Consider the following 21,222-nt stretch of genomic DNA (forward strand, 5'->3'; position numbering starts at 1 on the left):
TCCACAGTCTCAATGCACAGGAACTTTAACTGACAGAGCAGCTGAGCGTATTCTTCTGAATCACCTGCAAACAATGGGTCTTCCTCTTCAATGCACTGATCTGGCTTCAGTTATTTCATGGGTAATATCTTTACACATGGCTGCAGACTGAGTTGTGGAATTTAGCTGCATAGTTAACTTCTCTGCACCTTCCTTAATTTCAGAATCAGGGTCAGGGGACGACCGCAGACATGCATCATCACCTTCTTCTATGTATATGTACTTCTATATCCTGTGTGTCTCTGGCCTTTTAAAATGAGGGAAGTAAACCAAAAATAAAAAGGTGTAGCATGTCGACCCTATAAGAAGTGTGCTCTATACAGAAGCTGTTAAACCTCACATCATAAACAGCATTATTGTGTAATGAGCATGAAATATATGGATTTTGTTTGCAGCTGTTTTAAGCAAAACGTTGCCAGTTGATTGCTGATATTTTTAGAAGTATTTTTATTCCTACATACAGGACTATTGTATTACATTTATAATGTACATTTATTTAAAAATTTGAGTAAAAATGAGAAATGTTGGTGAGACTATTTATTTAATGTTTGATCAGGAAAATATAATTTTTCAGTATTAAATCTAATGGAAAGATAATAATAATAATAATAATAATAATAATAATAATAATAATAATAATAATAATAATGAACATTTCGGAAATTTCTTTATAATATCCTTCTAATAAAGGAAAAGGATGAATGTATGATATTTCAGGAATGCTGGTCACCTAAAAACTGAGATTTTGGTTTTGAATATACTAGTAGGGAAAAAAAAAGATTTTGAGAAAAACAGTTAAAAAAAACAAATTAATGTTACACTCTATTTAGTATGGTTTGTAAAGTTTATAAAGGAAATTGACATTTATTTCATAATGACACACAAGAGCAGGAATATATAACGTTACGTGATTGTGATTGTGCCAAGTGGGCAGAGTTGAAAGCCATCATCAAAGTCGGTGAGAAAAATATTGATATTTTGTTGCTACAGTTTAAGAGAAGACATGTTATACATGCAATGTATGCAAAATGTATGCCTTTTCAATCTGTAGTGCCTTGCCATCTACTGAGCATAAAACCAATTAATTTATTTTTAATCCTTCACATTGCTTTTCCTGCATTCAGCTGTTCAGTATTATCAGGATTATTTGATTTGAATAATGTTTCATTATCTCACAAGGAATGAGTAAAGTATATATTCTGTAAATAATTGACAAGAAAGACACCAAACAGCTTGACAAAACATTAATAAATTATTAAAAGGGAAAAAAAGAAAAAAAAAACAGAGGTGGGATATACAGTGGTGCTTGAAAGTTTGTGAACCCTTTAGAATTTTCTACATTTCTGCATAAATATGACCTAAAACATCATCAGATTTTCACACAAGTCCTAAAAGTAGATAAAGAGAACCCAGTTAAACAAATGAGACAAAAATATTATACTTGGTCATTTATTTATTGAGGAAAATGATCCAATATTACATATCTGTGAGTGGCAAAAGTATGTGAGCCTTTGCTTTCAGTATCTGGTGTGACCCCCTTGTGCAGCAATAACTGCAACTAAATGTTTCAGGTAACTGTTGATCAGTCCTGCACACCAGCTTGGAGGAATTTTAGCCCATTCCTCCATACAGAACAGCTTCAACTCTGGGATGTTGGTGGGTTTTCTCACATGAACTGCTCACTTCAGGTCCTTCCACAACATTTCCACTGGAATAAGGTCAGGACTTTGACTTGGCCATTCCAAAACATTAACTTTATTCTTCTTTAACCATTTTTTGGTAGAACGACTTCTGTGCTTAGGGTCATTGTCTTGCTGCATGACCCACCTTCTCTTGAGATTCAATTCATGAACAGATGTCCTGACATTTTCCTTTAGAATTTGCTGGTATAATTCAGAATTCATTGTTCCATCAATGATGGCAAGCCGTCCTGGCCCAGATGCAGCAAAACAGGCCCAAACCATGATACTACCACCACCATGTTTCACAGATGGGACAAGGTTCTTATGCTGGAATGCAGTGTTTTCCTTTCTCCAAACATAACGCTTCTCATTTAAACCAAAAAGTTCTATTTTGGTCTCATCTGTCCACAAAACGTTTTTCCAATAGCTTTCTGGCTTGTCCACGTGATCTTTAGCAAACTGCAGATGAGCAGCAATGTTCTTTTTGGAGAGCAGTGGCTTTCTCCTTGCAACCCTGCCATGCACACCATTGTTGTTCAGTGTTCTCCTGATGGTGGACTCATGAACATTAACATTAGCCAATGTGAGAGAGGCCTTCAGTTGCTTAGAAGTTACCCTGAGGTCCTTTGCGACCTTGCCGACTATTACACGCCTTGCTCTTGGAGTGATCTTTGTTGGTCGACCACTCCTGGGGAGGGTAACAATGGTCTTGAATTTCCTCCATTTGTACACAATCTGTCTGACTGTGGATTGGTGGAGTCCAAACTCTTTAGAGATGGTTTTGTAACCTTTTCCAGCCTGATGAGCATCAACAACGCTTTTTCTGAGGTCCTCAGAAATCTCCTTTGTTCGTGCCATGATACACTTCCACAAACATGTGCTGTGAAGATCAGACTTTGATCGATCCCTATTCTTTAAATAAAACAGGGTGCTCACTCACACCTGATTATCATCCCATTGATTGAAAACACCTGACTCTAATTTCACCTTCAAATTAACTACTAATCCTAGAGGTTCACGTACTTTTGCCAGTCACAGATATGTAATATTGGATCATTTTCCTCAATAAATAAATGACCAAGTATAATATTTTTTTATTTCATTTGTTTAACTGGGTTCTCTTTATCTACTTTTAGGACTTGTGTGAAAATCTGATGATGTTTTAGGTCATATTTATGCAGAAATATAGAAAATTCTAAAGGGTTCACAAACTTTCAAGCACCACTGTAACAGACTGCCCTTCCTTTTCTACTGTACTGTATACAGTATACTATATACAGATAACATTGAAAAACATCCTTTTGTCAACTTGTCCTAGATCATTGAGCCTATCATGCCAAATTTGGCACATATCATCGATAGAGGGTTCTGATCAAAAATTCTTCAAAGAATTTTGCGAGGACAAACGTTATGGCCACGGTCATCCAATGAAATTCGATGGCGAAGCCGCCAAACAGGAAGTAAGCCCATCTCTCGGTACTACTTTTATTTATCTACACCAAACTTGGTGAAATAATAATAAATTCTTCCCTTAGGATTGGCTATGTACCCAAATCCTTTAAACTAGCAGTTATCAAACCCCTGATTAAAAAAACCTGACCTTGATCCCTGTCAGCTGTCCAATTATCAGCCGATATCAAACCTCCCCTTTATCTCCAAGATCCTTGAAAAAGCTGTGGCACAGCAGTTATGCTCATATTTACAGAGGAATAACATCCATGAAATGTATCAGTCAGGATTTAGACCTCATCATAGCACAGAAACAGCTTTGGTTAAAGTAGTAAACAACCTACTGTTGGCGTCTGATCAGGGCTGTGTCTCGCTGCTTGTTTTGCTTGACCTTAGTGCAGCATTTGATACCATTGATCATTCCATTCTTCTGGATAGACTAGAAAATGTTGTGGGAGTTAAGGGAACGGCCCTCTCCTGGCTCAGGTCTTATTTAACTGATCGCTTTACTGAGGTAAAGTTTGGTGTTCCACAAGGTTCTGTCTTGGGTCCACTGCTTTTTTCTTTATATATGTTACCTCTGAGTGATACTATTCGTAAACATTGTATTAGTTTCCACTGTTATGCTGATGACACACAGTTGTATGTTTCTGCAAAACCTGATGAGAGACACCAGCTTAATAGAATTGAGGAATGTGTGAAGGACATTAGACACTGGATGCTTATTAACTTCCTTCTGCTTAACTCTGACAAGACTGAAGTACTTGTACTAGGACCACATGCAGCTAGAAGTAAGTTTTCTGATTACACAGTAACTCTGGATGGCCTTTCTGTTTCTTCACATGTAGCAGTAAAATACCTCGGAGTGATTATTGACCCCAGTTTTTCATTCGAAACTCACATTGATAACATTACCTGGATAGCTTTCTTTCATCTCAGAAATATTGCTGATAAGAAATTTAATGTCACTACATGACGCGGAAAAACTAGTTAATGCTTTCGTTACCTCCAGGTTGAATTATTGTAATGCCTTACTGTCTGGATGTTCCAATAAGTGCATAAACAAGCTCCAGTTAGTTCAAAATGCAGCAGCAAGAGTCCTTACTAAAACTAGAAAATATGACCATATCATGCCTGTCTTATCCACACTGCACTGGCTCCCAATCAAATTTTGTATTGATTATAAAATACTACTATTGACCTTTAAAGCACTGAATGGTCTCACACCACAGTACCTGAGCAGACTTCTGGTCCTCTATGACCCGCCATGCCTACTTAGATCAAAAAGGTGCAGGTTATCTGCTGGTACCTCATATAGTGAAGGCTACATCAGGGGGCAAAGCCTTTTCTTACAAAGCCCCACAGTTATGGAACAGCCTTCCAAGTAGTGTTCGGGAATCAGACACAGTATCAGCGTTTAAGTCTAGGCTGAAAACATATCTGTTTAGTCAAGCCTTTTGTTAATGGTGTTTATGAGGTAAAGGAGTAGATCTGGAGGATCCTCAGACAGAGTGTTTTGGTAAACTGGGATGTATGGATGCTGTCAATCCCCCACTCGCTTGCTCACTCGAGTTTGTTGACGGTGTAGTGGCTGGCTGCTTTATGTCCCGGGGCTCCCTCATGCCTGTGTTACCTTCTAGCTCTCCCCTTTTGGTTATGCTGTCATAGTTAGTTGCCGGAGTCCCTGCTTGTACTCAGTGCAATATGTATACTGTACCTACTTATTCAGGTGACATTGGGCATACCTAACAACCTGTGTTTTCTCTCCCCCCCCCCCAAATCTGTCCCTCTGAGTTACATGTTGGTCCTGGGATCGAGATGCTGACCTCTTCTGCTCCTCGGACCTGCCTGATCCATCTTGTAGCCCTATGTCTGGATGGAGTCTCATCACATCGCTCCTGTGGAGGACGGCCCCACATGTTATAGACAGTTGAAAGTCACACCTGGAGGAGACTCTCGACACTTACAGTCATGCTTTTATGGCTGAGGACTACAGTTGACTTGCTAACTTTAGGACTGCAGTTGTCATGAACAGTTTTGCACTCAAGTTTCCATCAATGAAGAGTTTATAACATCAACGAAACTGACTTCATGTTAAAACTGTTAATGTTATAGTCATGTTGCCTTTTGTTGCCCAAATGAGGATGGGTTCCCTTCTGAGTCTGGTTCCTCTCGAGGTTTCTTCCTCATGTCGTCTGAGGGAGTTTTTCCTTGCCACCGTCGCCACAGGCTTGCTCATTGGGGATAGATTAGGAATAAAATTAGCTCGTTTTAAGTTGTTCAAATTCTGTAAAGCTGCTTTGCGACAATATTTAGTGTTAAAAGCGCTATACAAATAAACTTGACTTGAAATGACTCAAGTCTCCTACCTGACGGAGTCCAGAAATAATTACCACATTTGGGTGTGATAATAAGGAAAACCATGATTTTAGTCATTTTTCTTGATGTCTTTGGTCTAAAAACCTGATTATTTTTTCAAGTCGGGCCTTTTGTGAACCTGACAGTTGCCATTTCCTTTCTTGGATAGTATTAGATGGCAAAGACACCAAACAGGAAGTGACCTCATATCTTAGACAAACTTGGGTCAACTGAAATGAAACTTGCTGTGAGTGCATACAGCCATGTCGTTGACAAAATGACATGAAGTTTCCATGGCAAGTGTGTCCTGCTGGCCTTCTTGGGCCCCCTCATCACTGCTTGCACATATTATTATTATTATTATTATTATTATTATTATTATTATTATATGTAGAAATTCATTCCATGAGGCATTCATCAGAATGCTTGGTGGAAAAAATGTATACGTGTAATTTGTGTTGCAGGTAAATGTTGAGTTGTCAGTGATTGGAATGATGGTCAATCTAAAATATGTATTCTATACACAGGGACAAAATGAATTTTCAATTGTAACACTTAGGAAGAACAGAAGTAAAATATGTATAACAGTCATGAGGTGATGTACTTACAGACTTCTGGCTCTCAATCTCTACGGCAGGGACAATTGCTACTTCAGCTACCCCGTTAGCCTCAGAGGCAGGAGAAACAGGCCCGGCCTTCTTCTTGAACATTTTACTGAACACACTGGGAGACTCTGCTTGTTTAAGTGTGCTTTTGGCTGGTGTACTGGACTCTGCTGGAGTTTTTTGCTCAGCTGATACAGTTGTAGCACTGACTTGGATATCAGCTGCTTCCACAGATACAGTTGGCACGTTTGCTTGGGAGCCATTAACTTCTACTGACACTGGCGTTGGATTCTGTAATAATTTTGGAAACTTAAGTATCTGAAAGTGCATAGAACTGTCCTAAATAGTATGCATTATGCCATTTTGGACACATGACAAAATATTCATAGGCAATTATTTTGTAATTATATATTTTTAATTTTATTTATTTATTTAGTTATTTTTACCAGAGAGGGAAATTACAAAATCTTACCTTATTTTATACCAAATACTTTATATTTTTATTATTATATTATTTTTTCTTATAACTTTTTAACCATGTTCTCAGGTTGCGATTGTTTTCCCCTTGAATCCCTGGGTCATCTCAATTCGAATGCACACATTACAATCCACCATACTGAATAATTTATCAAAAAACATCCTTCTGTAAACTAGTTCTAGATCACTGATCCTATTACCACCAAATTTAGTATGTATCATCTGCAGTGGTGCTTGAAAGTTTGCGAACCCTTTAGAATTTTCTATATTTCTGCATAAATATGATGTAAAACATCACCAGATTTTCACACAAGTCCTAAAAGTAGATAAAGAGAACTCAGTTAAAGAAATGAGACAAAAATATTATACTTGGTCATTTATTTATTGAGGAAAATGATCCAATATTACATATCTGTGACTGGCAAAAGTATTTGAACCTCTAGGATTAGTAGTCAATTTGAAGGTGAAATTAGAGTCAGGTGTTTTCAATCAGTGAGATGACGATCAAGTGCGAGTGGGCACCCTGTTTTATTTAAAGAACAGGGATCTATCAAAGTCTGATCTTCACAACACATGTTTGTGGAAGTGTATCATGGCACGAACAAAGGAGATTTCTGAGGACCTCAGAAAAAGCATTGTTGATGCTCATCAGGCTGGAAAAGGTTACAAAACCATCTCTAAAGAGTTTGGACTCCACCAATCCACAGTCAGACAGATTGTGTACAAATGGAGGAAATTCAAGACCATTATTATCCTCCCCAAGAGTGGTCGACCAACAAAGATCACTCCAAGAGCAAGGTGTGTAATAGTCGGCAAGGTCGCAAAGGACCCCAGGGTAACTTCTAAGCAACTGAAGGCCTCTCTCACATTGGCTAATGTTAATGTTCATGAATCCACCATCAGGAGAACACTGAACAACAATAGTGTGCATGGCAGGGTTGCAAGGAGAAAGCCACTGCTCTCCAAAAAGAACATTGCTGCTTGTCTGCAGTTTGCTAAAGATCATGTGGATAAGCCAGAAGGCTATTGGAAAAACGTTTTGTGGACGGATGAGACCAAAATAGAACTTTTTGGTTTAAATGAGAAGCGTTATGTTTGGAGAAAGGAAAACACTGCATTCCAGCATAAGAACCTTATCCCATCTGTGAAACATGGTGGTGGTAGTATCATGATTTGGGCCTGTTTTGCTGCATCTGGGCCAGGACGGCTTGCCATCATTGATGGAACAATGAATTTTGAATTATACCAGTGAATTCTAAAGGAAAATGTCAGGACATCTGTCCATGAACTGAATCTCAAGAGAAGGTGGGTCATGCAGCAAGACAACGACCCTAAGCACACAAGTCGTTCTACCAAAGAATGGTTCAAGAAGAATAAAGTTAAAGTTTTGGAATGGCCAAGTCAAAGTCCTGACCTTAATCCAATCGAAATGTTGTGGAAGGACCTGAAGCGAGCAGTTCATGTGAGGAAACCCACCAACGTCCCAGAGTTGAAGCTGTTCTGTATGGAGGAATGGGCTAAAATTCCTCCAAGCCGGTGTGCAGGACTGATCAACAGTTACCTGAAACATTTAGCTGCAGTTATTGCTGCACAAGGGGGTCACACCAGATACTGAAAACAAAGGTTCACATACTTTTGCCACTCACAGATATGTAATATTGGATCATTTTCCTCAATAAATAAATGACCAAGTATAATATTTTTGTCTCATTTGTTTAACTGGGTTCTCTTTATCTACTTTTAGGACTTGTGTGAAAATCTGATGATGTTTGAAGTCAAATTTATGCAGAAATATAGAAAATTCTAAAGGGTTCACAAACTTTCAAGCACCATTGTACAGAGGGTTCTGACCAAAATTTTTTTCAAAGAATTTTGATAGAGCAAATGATTCAGCCATGATCGTCCAATGAAATTTCATGGCAAAGCCAACAAACAGGAAGTGAGCCCATGTCTCAGTCATGCTTTAATTTATCTACACCAAACTTGGTGAAATTACTTAAGACTGCCCTGACAGAGTCCAGAAATAATTACCATATTTGGGTGCAATGATAAGAAAAACCATGATTTTAGTCATTCCTCTTGATGTCTTTGGTCTAAAAGCCTGTTAATTTTTTCAAGTTAGGCCTTTTGTGATCCTGATTTCAGAACAGGTTGTCATTTTCCTGTTGCTGGATTATATTTGATGGTAAAGACACCAAACAGGAAGCTGAGTGTGCATACAGCCATGTCCTTGACAAAATGACATGAAGTTTCCATGGCAACTGTGCCCTGCTGCGCTTCTTGGCCCCCTCATCGCTGCTTGCACATATTATTATTATTATTATTATTATTATTATTATTATTATTATTATATGTAGAAATTCATTCCAGGAGGCATTCATCAGAATGCTTTGTGGAAAATGTATAAGTGTAATTTGTATTGCAGACAAATGTTAAGAGTTGTCAATGTTTGGAATAATGTTCAATCTAAAATATGTATTCTGTCTACACAGGGACAAAACAAACTTTTAACTTTAACATAAGGAACAGAAGTAAAATACATATAACGGTCATGAGGTGATGTACTTACAGACTTCTGGCTCTCGATCTCTACGGCAGGGACGATTGCTACTTCAGCTACCCCGTTAGCCTCAGAGGCAGGAGAAACAGGCCCGGTCTTCTTCTTGAACATTTTACTGAACACACTGGGAGACTCTGCTTGTTTAAGTGTGCTTTTGGCTGGTGTACTGGACTCTGCTGGAGTTTTTTGCTCAGCTGATACAGTTGTAGCACTGACTTGGATATCAGCTGCTTCCACAGATACATTTGGCACGTTTGCTTGGGAGCCATTAACTTCTACTGACACTGGCGTTGGATTCTGTAATAATTTTGGGAACTTAAGTATCTGAAAGTGCATAGAACTGTCCTAAATAGTATGCATTATGCTGTTTTGGGGCAGCACGGTGGTGTAGTGGTTAGCGCTGTCGCCTCACAGCAAGAAGGTCTGGGTTCGAGCCCTGTGGCCGGCGAGGGCCTTTCTGTGCGGAGTTTGCATGTTCTCCCCGTGTCCACGTGGGTTTCCTCCGGGTGCTCCGGTTTCCCCCACAGTCCAAAGACATGCAGGTTAGGTTAACTGGTGACTCTAAATTGACCATAGGTGTGAATGTGAGTGTGAATGGTTGTCTGTGTCTATGTGTCAGCCCTGTGATGACCTGGCGACTTGTCCAGGGTGTACCCTGCCTTTCGCCCGTAGTCAGCAGGGATAGGCTCCAGCTTGCCTGCGACCCTGTAGAACAGGATAAAGCGGCTACAGATAATGAGATGAGATGAGATGTTGTTTTGGACACATGACAAAATATTCATTGGCAAGTATTTTGTAATTTTTTAAATTTATTTATTTATTTAATTTATTTTTTTTAACCAGAGAGGGAAATTACAAAATCTTATTTTATACCAAATACTTTATATTTTTGTTATTTTATTATTTTTGCTTATAATTTTTAACCATGTCCTCAGGTTGCAATTGTTTTCCCCCTGAATCCCTGGGTCATCTCAATTCGAATGCACACATTACAATCCACCATACTGAATAATTTATCGGGAAACATCCTTCTGTAAACTAGTTCTATATCACTGATACCATTACCACCAAATTTGGTACATATCATCTACAGAGGGTTCTGACCAAAAATTATTCAAAGAATTTGATGATTTGGCCATTATCATCCAATGAAATTTGATGGCAAAGCCACCAAACAGGAAGTGAGCCCATATCTCAGACACAGAGACAAACAACCATTCACACTCACTTGTGTGTATTTATCTACACCAAACTTGGTGAAATGACTTATGACTCCGCCCTGACAGAGTCCAGAAATAATTACCACATTTGGGTCTGACAATAAGGAAAACCATGATTTTAGTCATTCCTCTTGATATCTTTGGTCTAGAAACCTGATAATTTTTTCAAGTTAGGCCTTTTGTGATCCTGATTCCAGAACAGGTTGCCATTTCCTGTTCTTGGATTATATTTGATGGCAAAGACACCACACAGGAAGCTGTGAGTGCATATGGCCATGTCCTTGACAAAACGACATGAAGTTTCCATGGCAACTTTGCCCTACTGCACTTCTTGGCCCCCTCATTGCTGCTTGCAGATATTATTATTATCCATCCATTATCTGTAACTGCTTATCCTGTTCTACAGGGTCGCAGACAAGCTGGAGCCTATCTCAGCTGACTATGGGCAAGAGGCGAGGTACACCCTGGACAAGTCGCCAGGTTATCGCAGGGCTGACAAAGATACAAACAACCATTCACACTCATTCACACCTACGGTCAATTTAGAGCCACAAATTAACCTAACCTGCATGTCTTTGGACTGTGGGGGAAAACGGAGCAGCCGGAGGAAACCCACGCAGACATGGGGAGAACATGCAAACTCCACACAGAAAGGCCCTCGCCGGCTGCTGGGCTCGAACCCAGGACCTTCTTGCTCTGAGGCGACAGTGCTAACCACTACACCACTGTGCTGCCCCATATTATTATTATTATTATTATTATTATTATTATTATGTAGAAATTCATTCCATGAGGCATTCATCAGACTACTTAGTGTAAAATGTATATATGTAATTTGTATTTACAGACAAATGTTAAGAGTGGTCAGTGATCTGAATGATGTTCAATCTAAATTATGTATTCTATATAAATAGGGACAAAATGAAGTTTCAACTGTAACACTTATGAGGAACAGAAGTGAAATATGTACAACACTCATGAGGTAATGTTCTTACAGACTTCTGGTTCTCAGTCTCTCCTGCAGGGACGATCGCTACTTCAGCTTCCCCATTAGCCTCAGAGGCAGGAGAAACCAGCCCAGTCTTCTTCCTGAACATCTTTCTGAACATTTTAGGAGTTTCCACTTGTTTACGTGTGTCTTTGGCTGGGGTACTGGACTCTACTGGAATTTTTTGCTCAGCTGATACAGTTGGAGTGCTGACTTGGATATCAGCTGTTTCCACAGACACAGTTGGAGCTTTTGCTTGGGTGCCATTAACTTCTACGGACGCTGGCATTGGATTCTGTAATATTGAGCATCCGAAAGTGCATAGCACTGGACTAAATAATACACCATTGGTGTCATTACTAATTAGTGCAACTACTTAGTATGCATTATGCTATTTAGGACATGTTACAAAATATTCATAAGCAAGTAGCTTGTAATAAAATTTTTCTCCCGGAGAAGGAAATTACAAAACCTTACCTCCAGCAACTTTAAATTAACATCTGTGCTTGTTTGCATATTTTTTATTATGGCAAATAAATATTAAATATTATTTATGTAAGGCACATAATAATAATAATAATAATAATAATAATAATAATAATTACATTAGGAATTAATAGAGATAAAAACATGGACAAAATGAAAGCTGTTTGTCCTATCATATAAGCTCATTAACTTTCAATTGTAACACTTACAAGGAACAGAAGTGAAATATGTATAACAGTCATGAGGTGATGTACTTACAGACTTCTGGCTCTCGGTCTCCACTGCAGGGACAATTGCTACTTCAGCTGCCCCGTTAGCCTCAGCGGCAGGAGAAACAGGCCCAGTCTTCTTCTTGAACATCTTACTGAACACACTGGGAGACTCTGCTTGTTTAGGTGTGTCTTTAGCTGGTGTACTGGACTCTGCTGGAATTTTTTGCTCAGCTGATACAGTTGTAGAACTGACTTGGATATCAGCTGCTTGGATGCCATTAACTTCTACTGACACTGGTGTTGTCTTCTGTAATGTTGAGGAAACGAAGTCCATTTAATCGTGATTTTTTTCTTATGGCAAAGAAAAAATCATATGATCCAAATCATATGTAATGAGTAACCCTTTGAAATAATCAATCAATTATTATTTTTTTTAATTTTCATGGAAAAGTAAGTGAAAAGTGTGTTTCATGGTCAATTACTAGATATAATTTGAGATCTACTTCAGATACGCTTCTGTTAAAGCAACCTAGTTTTAAAAGTCTGAAATCTCTAGGTGACCGCACATTTATAATTGCGGCACCAAAACTTTGGAACACTCTTCCAATAGAAATAAGAGCTACAGACAATCTAAATACATTTAAACGCCTCCTGAAAACCCATCTATTTAAAGAGGCGTATAACTGCTAAGCGATAGAATATTATAGAGCTTTTGTCTTCATTTAGGTTTTTAAATTATAATTAGTTATTTTTCGTTTTATTATCAAATATAGTGATGATTTCGTAATTTATTATTAGTTAGTTATTGTTCACTAAGAATGTAAGATTTGTAAATATTCATAGAATGTAATTAGATTTTCATACTTGACATTTTTACGATATTGTAATGTGCCTGTGAGCATTTTTTATGTAACAGGCGCAATATAAGTAGTTAAATTATTATTATTATTATTATTAGTTAGGATAGTGACTGGTGGGCTGATGTGTTTTTTCCTGAATTATCACATTTCTGTGATGCAGTCAGCAAAATTCTGATACAGTATATCCCAGCTGAGATATTAACACATTGGAAACTCTGCCATGGACAGTCCCAAGCATTATCACATTCTAGTTTAAATACTTTACATGTCAAAAACCCTTATATAACACCCATACGAATACTGAGAGAAAAGTGGGCCCGGCTTGACAGGGGGACCAGGGTGGGCCTGGCCCACCTAATCACAAGGCTGGCCCACTCATCCGAGGAGAAGAGAGAGAAAAAAATATCATATATATACACACATATGTATATATGTATAATGTCTTGCAAAAGTATTCATCTCCCTTGATGTTTGTCCTGTTTTGTTGCATTACAAGCAGGAATGAAAATGGATTTGGGGGGGATTAGCACCATTTGATTTACACAACATGCCTACCACTTTCAAGGTGCAAATTATTGTTTTATTGTGACACAAACAATAATTAAGATGAAAAAACAGAAATCTGGAGTGTGTATAGGTATTCACTCCCTTTCGTATGAAACCCCTAAATAAGAGCTGGTCCAACCAATTAACTTCATAAGTCACATAATTAGTTGATTAAGGTCCACCTGTGTGCAATCAAAGTGTCACATGATCTGTCACATGATGTCTGTATAAATCAACCTGTTCTGGAAGGACCCTGACTCTGCAACACTACTAAGCAAGCAACATGAAAACCAAGGAGCCTCCAAACAGGTCAGAGACAAAGTTGTGGAGAAGTATAGATCAGGGTTGGGTTATAAAAAATATCCCAAACTTTGAATATCCCAGGGAGCACCATTAAATCCATTATAGCCAAATGGAAAGAATATGGCACCACTACAAACCTGACAAGAGAAGGCCGCCCACCAAAACTCACAGACCGGGCAAGGAGGACATTAATCAGAGATGCAACAAGACACCAAAGATAACACTGAAGGAGCTGCAAAGATCCACAGTGGAGATGGAAGTATCTGTCCATAGGACCACTTTAAGCTGTACACCCCACAGAGTGGGGCTTGATGGAAGAGTGGCCAGAAAAAAGCCATTGCTTAAGAAAACACATTTGGAGTTTGCCTAACAGCATGTGGCAGACTCCCCAAACACATGGAAGAAGATTCTCTGGTCAGATGAGATTAAATTGATCTTTTTGGCTATTGTGGGAAATGTTATGTGTGGCGCAAACCCAACACCCTGAGAACATCATTCCTACAGTGAAGCATGGTGGTGGCAGCATCATGCTGTGGGGATATTTTTCATCTGCAGGGACAGGAAAGCTGGTCAGAACTGAAGGAAAGATGGATGGCACTAAATACAGGGCAATTTTGGAGGAAAACCTGTTTGAGTCAGCCAGAGGTTTGAGACTGGGATGAAGGTTCACATTCCAGTAGGACAATGATCCTAAACATACTGCTAAAGTGATGTAGCTGAGAGGGGGCCCTGTTGTTTGGGCAGTGCAAGGCCTCCATACACCATTGCCTAGGCTTGTACCCTGGAGAAGTTACTCCAGTCTTATCATCTGGTGAGAGCAGAAGAGAGACAGCAGTTACAGGTTATAAGTCCCTGCTTGATTGGTGTAGATCATCATATTCCACTGATCAACTATCGCCCACCTCGAGCTGGGCAGCTCCCAGACAGTAAGGTGTTGACCCACCATGGTCTGCCTGATTCAATGGGTGCCTGGAGTTTAGAGCTTCTTGCTTAACAAGGAGGTCATCACATCAACACCAGGCAAATGTTCTACATCGAATCCTCAGCATCACATGGTGTGAAAAAGTCACCAACACTGCCGTGCTGGACCAAGCTGGTTCCCTAAGCACACACCTCCTTTGTCAGCATCATCTGTGATGGCTGGGACATGTGCACCAAATGATGGATGGGAGCATACCAAAGGATGTCATGCATGGTGAGGTGGCCACAGGACACTGCCCAAGAAGCTGCCTAACATTACGCTTCAAAGACATCTGCAAGTGCAACCTGAAACTCACAGGCATTGACCCAGATGGTTGGGAACTGCTCGCAGACAACAGTGGTGGCTGGCACCACACTTTTCAAGGTGTCAAGAGGGGTGAGACAAAGTACAATAAACAGCTGGAGGACAGAAGACAATGCAAGAAACAGAGACAGCACACTCAGACCTTTAATCCACACTCCAACTTCATTTGCAATAACTGTGGAAGAGACTGCCACACAATGATCGGATTGCTGAGCCATTCCAGATGTTGCTCTCAACAGGACTGATTACAACCGATCAAGACACTACCATTATCTCATGAGATAGATGGATGTCTACTACCTACCCAAGCAACCAAAAGAGCATAGCACTGTACTAATCATACCTCATTGGTGTCATTACTAATTAGCATTCCTACTTATATGCATTATGCTATTTGGGACATGCTATAAACATAGACTGTAAAAATAATGGACAAAGCCTCTGTGATGTCACTCATAGGATTTCTGAAGAGCGGGTTTGAAGCTCAAATAAGGAGGCTATGGGCATCACCATCTTGGCAGCATCTGACTCCGCTTAACTCCCGCCGAGTCCATAAATGGAGAAAGGGGCAGGGATAGTGAAGCCTGGCCGCAGGAATAGTGCGGCTGGAACATGCCTACTAACCTCGAAGATAACAAGCTACTGGCTAAACTAAATGAAGCTGCTCCATAAGATACAGACCATAACCTTAACGGCCAATTTACAAAAAAAAAAATCAAATCAGGGCGGCACGGTGGTGTAGTGGTTAACGCTGTCGCTTCACAGCAAGAAGGTCCGGGTTCGAGCCCTGTGGCCGGTGAGGGCCTTTCTGTGTGGAGTTTGCATGTTCTCCCCGTGTCCACGTGGGTTTCCTCCGGGTGCTCCGGTTTCCCCCACAGTCCAAAGACATGCAGGTTAGGTTAACTGGTGACTCTAAATTGACCGTAGGCGTGAATGTGAGTGTGAATGGTTGTCTGTGTCTATGTGTCAGCCCTGTGATGACCTGCCGACTTGTCCAGGGTGTACCCCGCCTTTCACCCGTAGTCAGCTGGGATAGGCTCCAGCTTGCCTGCGACCCTGTAGAACAGGATAAAGCGGCTAGAGATAATGAGATGAGATGAGATGAGATGAGATGAGATGAGAAAATCAAATCATCACCGGGCGTGTAACCATGATCGTTAATAAAAACAACATTAGAGATAATATTTCTCCTGTTGTCTTTTTCCCTGATAACTTATGTTATCTTGGTTAATAGTGAGCTTGCGAAAAATATTGAAGGGCAAGTATAATCTAATAAAGAAAATTAAAATAACTTACAGGTGTAGTAGTGTGTAAAAGTGGTGTTTTCATGGAAAAGCTCTTAGATGAAAATAGGCTAGGCTCCATAAATGATTTATTTATGGAGCCTAAACTTACCTGAGGTAAGTTCTGAGGTAATGCCAGCTAGTGGCTAAACATACAGTATGACACAAACCCAACTGTCACTCAAATCAGCGCCGCCCCTAATTATGCATAAATGTCTCATCTCATCTCATTATCTCTAGCCGCTTTATCCTTCTACAGGGTCGCAGGCAAGCTGGAGCCTATCCCAGCTGACTACGGGCGAAAGGCGGGGTACACCCTGGACAAGTCGCCAGGTCATCACAGGGCTGACACATAGACACAGACAACCATTCACACTCACATCTACGGTCAATTTAGAGTCACTAGTTAACCTAAACTGCATGTCTTTGGACTGTGGGGGAAACCGGAGCACCCGGAGGAAACCCACGCGGACACGGGGAGAACATGCAAACTCCGCACAGAAAGGCCCTCGCCGGCCATGGGGCTCGAACCCGGACCTTCTTGCTGTGAGGTGACAGCGCTAACCACTACACCACCGTTCCGCCCCGCATAAATGTATGGCTCAATATAATTTAAACTGTTGAATTATATAAAAATTCATCCCCTGTACAGTTGTCATGAAGGGGGAAATTTGCTATAGAGAGCAAAACCGTTTTTTTTGTATCAGGCTGTAAGCAGCTTTATTTTTGCTGTAAATTTGGACATTTTAACATGGGGGTCTATGGGAATTGACATGCTTTTGGAGCCAGCCTCAAGTGACCATTTGAGGAACTGCAGATTTTAGCACTTTCACATTGGCTTCACTTTTCAGGATTGGAGGTTGCCACTTGGTTATAAAACATTCATAGGCAAGTATCTTGTAATAAGATTTTTCTACCATAGAAGGAAATTAGAGGGGAAGTCACCTCTGACAGCATTAAATGTACCTGTACAGATGTAAATGTAAAAATATATTGATACATGAGGCATTCATCAGAATGTTTGGTGGAAAATGTACATGTCTAATTTGTAATGCAGACAAGCGTAAAGAGTTGTCAGTGACCAGAATGTGAAAGAATCAAAATGAAGGCTGGTTTCTCTCATAGAGATCATATAAGCTCATTAAATTTCAATTGTAACACAAGGAACAGAAGTGAAATATGTATAACAGTCATGAGGTGATGTACTTACAGACTTTTGACTCTCGGTCTCTACTGCAGGGACAATCGCTACTTCATCTGCCCTATTAACTTCAGAGAACCCAGTCTTCTTCTTGAACATCTTACTGAACATGCTGGGAGACTCTGCTTGTTTAGGTGTGTCTTTAGCTGGTATACTGGACTCCGCTGGAATTTTTTGCTCAGCTGATACAGTTGTAGCACTGACTTGGATATCAGCTGCTTCCACAGACACAGTTGGAGCTTTTGCTTGCGTGCCATTAACTTCTACCGAAGCTGGTGTTGGCTTGATGTTAATCATGACAGTCACAGGAGGAGGTTCAGTTTTCTGCTGCACTGATGCCTCACAAGTTACTAGAAGTGAGTGATAAAAGAAGTGAATAAAAAGAGACAACCCAACAAACATGTAAACATAAACAGTCAATGACGTAATTATTGGCACCTGTCAAAAAACAAACAAACAAAACCCAAGCAAGTACTTGATTTTTATTAAAAAAAAAAAAATACAGTTTGGTCCCAACATCCATACCACTGAGATGACATTTTTCCTCATTCTGTTGTGTGATGTGACTGTTAACTGAAGCTCTTGGCCTGTATGTGCTTGATTTATGCATTATGCTCTAGCCACATGATTGGCTGATTGGATAATTACATTATTGTGCAGGGTGTCTATAATAATAAAAAAAAGCTTTTAATAATGTAAAGCATTACTGATCAACAGTGTTGTGACTCGTTTTCAGAGCACACCTAAGAAAAAGGAATAACATGAGGACTCAGGCTCTCTGTTCGCACTTGCTTATGATTAAGTGATTAAAAGTTTGCACATCTGTCAACAGTAGTTTATGTGTTTATGCCTGCCATGTCCACCACTACAACCCAAATGGCTGACACTAGGGTCACAGAAATGGTTATATTTACTTTTCTTGTTTAGGAGTCTTGTAATGTAGAGCTCTGTAATGTAGAGCCCAGATTAACTCCTGTTTGTGAGATTGATAACCACTCCCTAATGAAAGCTTTGTCAAAGGTGTTACCACAAGTTGCAAAGTGCTTATCCAGCACTACCAAGTGTACACAAAGCCTGGTGGATTTCGAACGCTTTCCACGTCAGATAAATGCCATGAGCTGATTGTACACTTATGAATCATTACTAATTTCTTATGAGAAGTTAACCATGGCTTTCACCTCAAATTCTGCCATAACATTGATTACTTCTCAAGGCATAATTCTCTGGGCAGCTTATGTATTCTAATCCTACAGAGCCACATGTTGTATGCACAAGAGAAACTCAAACAGTACTTTGTGTCGCCAGTCTACGCCCAAAGTTTATATAGCAATATCATGGTCAATTTACCGTAAACAGCCCTAAACATGTGAATGGAGTTGAGGATGTTTTTTTTTATAAATCTTCCCAAATAGTGATGCACCACACAACTGATAAGATGACATTCAGATTATGTTACAGCAAAGTGCCTACCAGCATCAGTCAAATCCACACCAGACATTGCGTGTCCATTTGCTTCATCCTTTTTTACTTCGTGGTGTGCCTGAAAAAAACAAAGACAATATGTAATTTATGGAAAAGTTTTGACTATCGCGAGACTTCATATTTAGTTATAATAGTTTGAGGAACATTGGCAGATAATTTATCAGGAAATGTATTAGCTGTGCACAAGATCATTAATAATTATTACTATTATATACTGTAAAAATTATTCATTCTTTCGTCATAACTTTTTTAATTTCATCAACTCAACCAGATTAACCCAAATAGTTTTTAATGAGTTGTGAGCATATTCAAGGCTACCAGGATACTTTTTTTAAAACTAGGAATTTGTACGTTGGTACCATGAACGTTTGTAGCCATTATTAGAGAATAGAAAGGAGAAAACTAAGTTGTGACATCCTGGGGGTAGCTTGTCTTACAAGCGTGCTGCTTATGAAACAACAAACATTACTTGGTATAGTGGAGGGACTTTACAATCTGTAGCTGATACAAAGCAAACATGACAACATCCAGCTCCAATCAATCTTTAAACAGTTAATATGCAGACGCAACAGGTTTTAATCAATGTGTGAAAATGGTTGATACCTTTTCATCTGTTATTGTAAGAGACTGCGTATTCCCCATCTCGATATCAGCGTTGGCAAAAAAAAAAAAAATTAAATTTAAAAAATCTGAAAACCTGTGTTAAGAAAACAGAGAAAGATATCCATGTTCTGATTTCAGAATCAAACATTTTGTTTTTATTGCACAAAAACGTCTGAATCAGTGTTTTCATTTTGATGCAAAGAATATTGTTGATTTCATTTCTGTATTCTATACATGAAAATAAATAGCTTATTGTGCATAAGAATTTATGCACAAAAGAATGTATGTGATTATTTACACATGATCCATTTACTTTCACATATGATTCATTTATTTTCTCGTGATTCTTTACACATGATCCATTTACTTTCAACTATGTTTCTTTACATATGATTAATTTCCTTTCATAAGTTATTTTTTTAAATGTAGAACCTGTAATTTTATTTATCACATATTATTCACATGATGTCACATCTGGTTACATGTATAATTTTAGAACACATTTTTTCCCCCCACATGAGCAGTTTTAATTTAAAAAAAAAAAGCTTGCTCTTACCTTTCTAATGCTCGTCTCGCTTTATTTTATTTTATTTTATTTTATTTTTTTTGCCCACTTAGGCAGTAGTTTGTCCTGAACCTATGAACAGTAATCCAGGTTCTGAGAGCGTGACCATCAGTAATATGTGACTAAATCAAACACATATACACCTACCCTAAAAATGGGCTGGGTCCAAAAATCAGCAGCAATATAAAAGCCTGGCTCCTGCTTGCAGCTTGGCTCACCAATGCTGTTAGCTCTCACTGATAGCCCTTTCTGATATCTATTGTTCTTCAATAAAGAGAACTTCCACCTTGCAAGAGAATCCTACATGCTAGCAAGCTTTAAGTCATGCATTAATCAATACATGCAGTACATGTAGAATGACTTTTGGCACATGGTGCACTCAGATCTGTAAGACTCCTCGTCTAAGATCAATCCTAAAAAGGCTGTTCTGTGAGCACCTTGTGAGGAAAATGTTCTTTCTGTCTTAGGTGTGGCTGTCCTTAAACAGGATGTGTAAAGGATATTCATGCACTGGGTGAGCCACTGAAAACAAGGCGTATTTGCTTGGCATGTCTCTGGCCCAGAAGTAGAACATGTGTTTCTTTGGTGGTACTTCAACAGAGTACATATCATATGACAATACAGTACAATATAATTCAATGCAAAAAAAAAATATTTAATAACAAGTGTCTGATCAAAACTATTAAACAAATACAGTATCCTGTACTGATCACAGGGGATCATATGTGTCTCCTTTGTTGCTTATTTATGTGGGCGTTATGAGATTACACATGGAAAAGATTTTTTGTGCCCTAAAATTACACATATGAACTCAGGTAACTAGATGTGACATCATATGAACAATATATGATAATTAAAATCACAGGTCCTGTGTGTAAAAAATTTACTTGAATCACATGTGAAAAGAAATTAGTCATGTGTATGTAAAGACTCACATGTAAATATGAATGAATTATGTGTAAAGAATTACATGTAAAAAAATAATTGACTCGTATAATCGTGAAAATAAATGAATCAT

General features: G+C 39.1%; 1 protein-coding gene across 3 annotated transcripts in view; it reads right to left on the minus strand.

The window, feature by feature from the left end:
• Positions 1-20,628, minus strand: part of bcas1 (brain enriched myelin associated protein 1) — a 32,210-nt gene extending 11,582 nt beyond the window's left edge. The window contains exons 1-8 of one of the 3 annotated variants that reach the window (XM_060937398.1): positions 20,196-20,628; positions 19,640-19,733; positions 19,025-19,094; positions 17,564-17,904; positions 12,123-12,383; positions 11,386-11,673; positions 9,180-9,467; positions 6,137-6,424 (exon numbers count right to left, since the gene is read on the minus strand). In XM_060937398.1, coding sequence (XP_060793381.1) covers positions 6,137-6,424; positions 9,180-9,467; positions 11,386-11,673; positions 12,123-12,383; positions 17,564-17,904; positions 19,025-19,094; positions 19,640-19,678 — 1,575 coding nt within the window. In that variant the 5' untranslated portion in view covers positions 19,679-19,733; positions 20,196-20,628. The remainder of the gene's footprint in view (positions 1-6,136; positions 6,425-9,179; positions 9,468-11,385; positions 11,674-12,122; positions 12,384-17,563; positions 17,905-19,024; positions 19,095-19,639; positions 19,734-20,195) is intronic. The other 2 variants (XM_060937397.1, XM_060937399.1) reach the window with 2 other exon arrangements.
• Positions 20,629-21,222: the final 594 nt, after the last annotated feature.

Source organism: Neoarius graeffei, chromosome 13, assembly GCF_027579695.1.
Source record: "Neoarius graeffei isolate fNeoGra1 chromosome 13, fNeoGra1.pri, whole genome shotgun sequence".
Taxonomy (NCBI): Eukaryota; Metazoa; Chordata; class Actinopteri; order Siluriformes; family Ariidae; genus Neoarius; species Neoarius graeffei.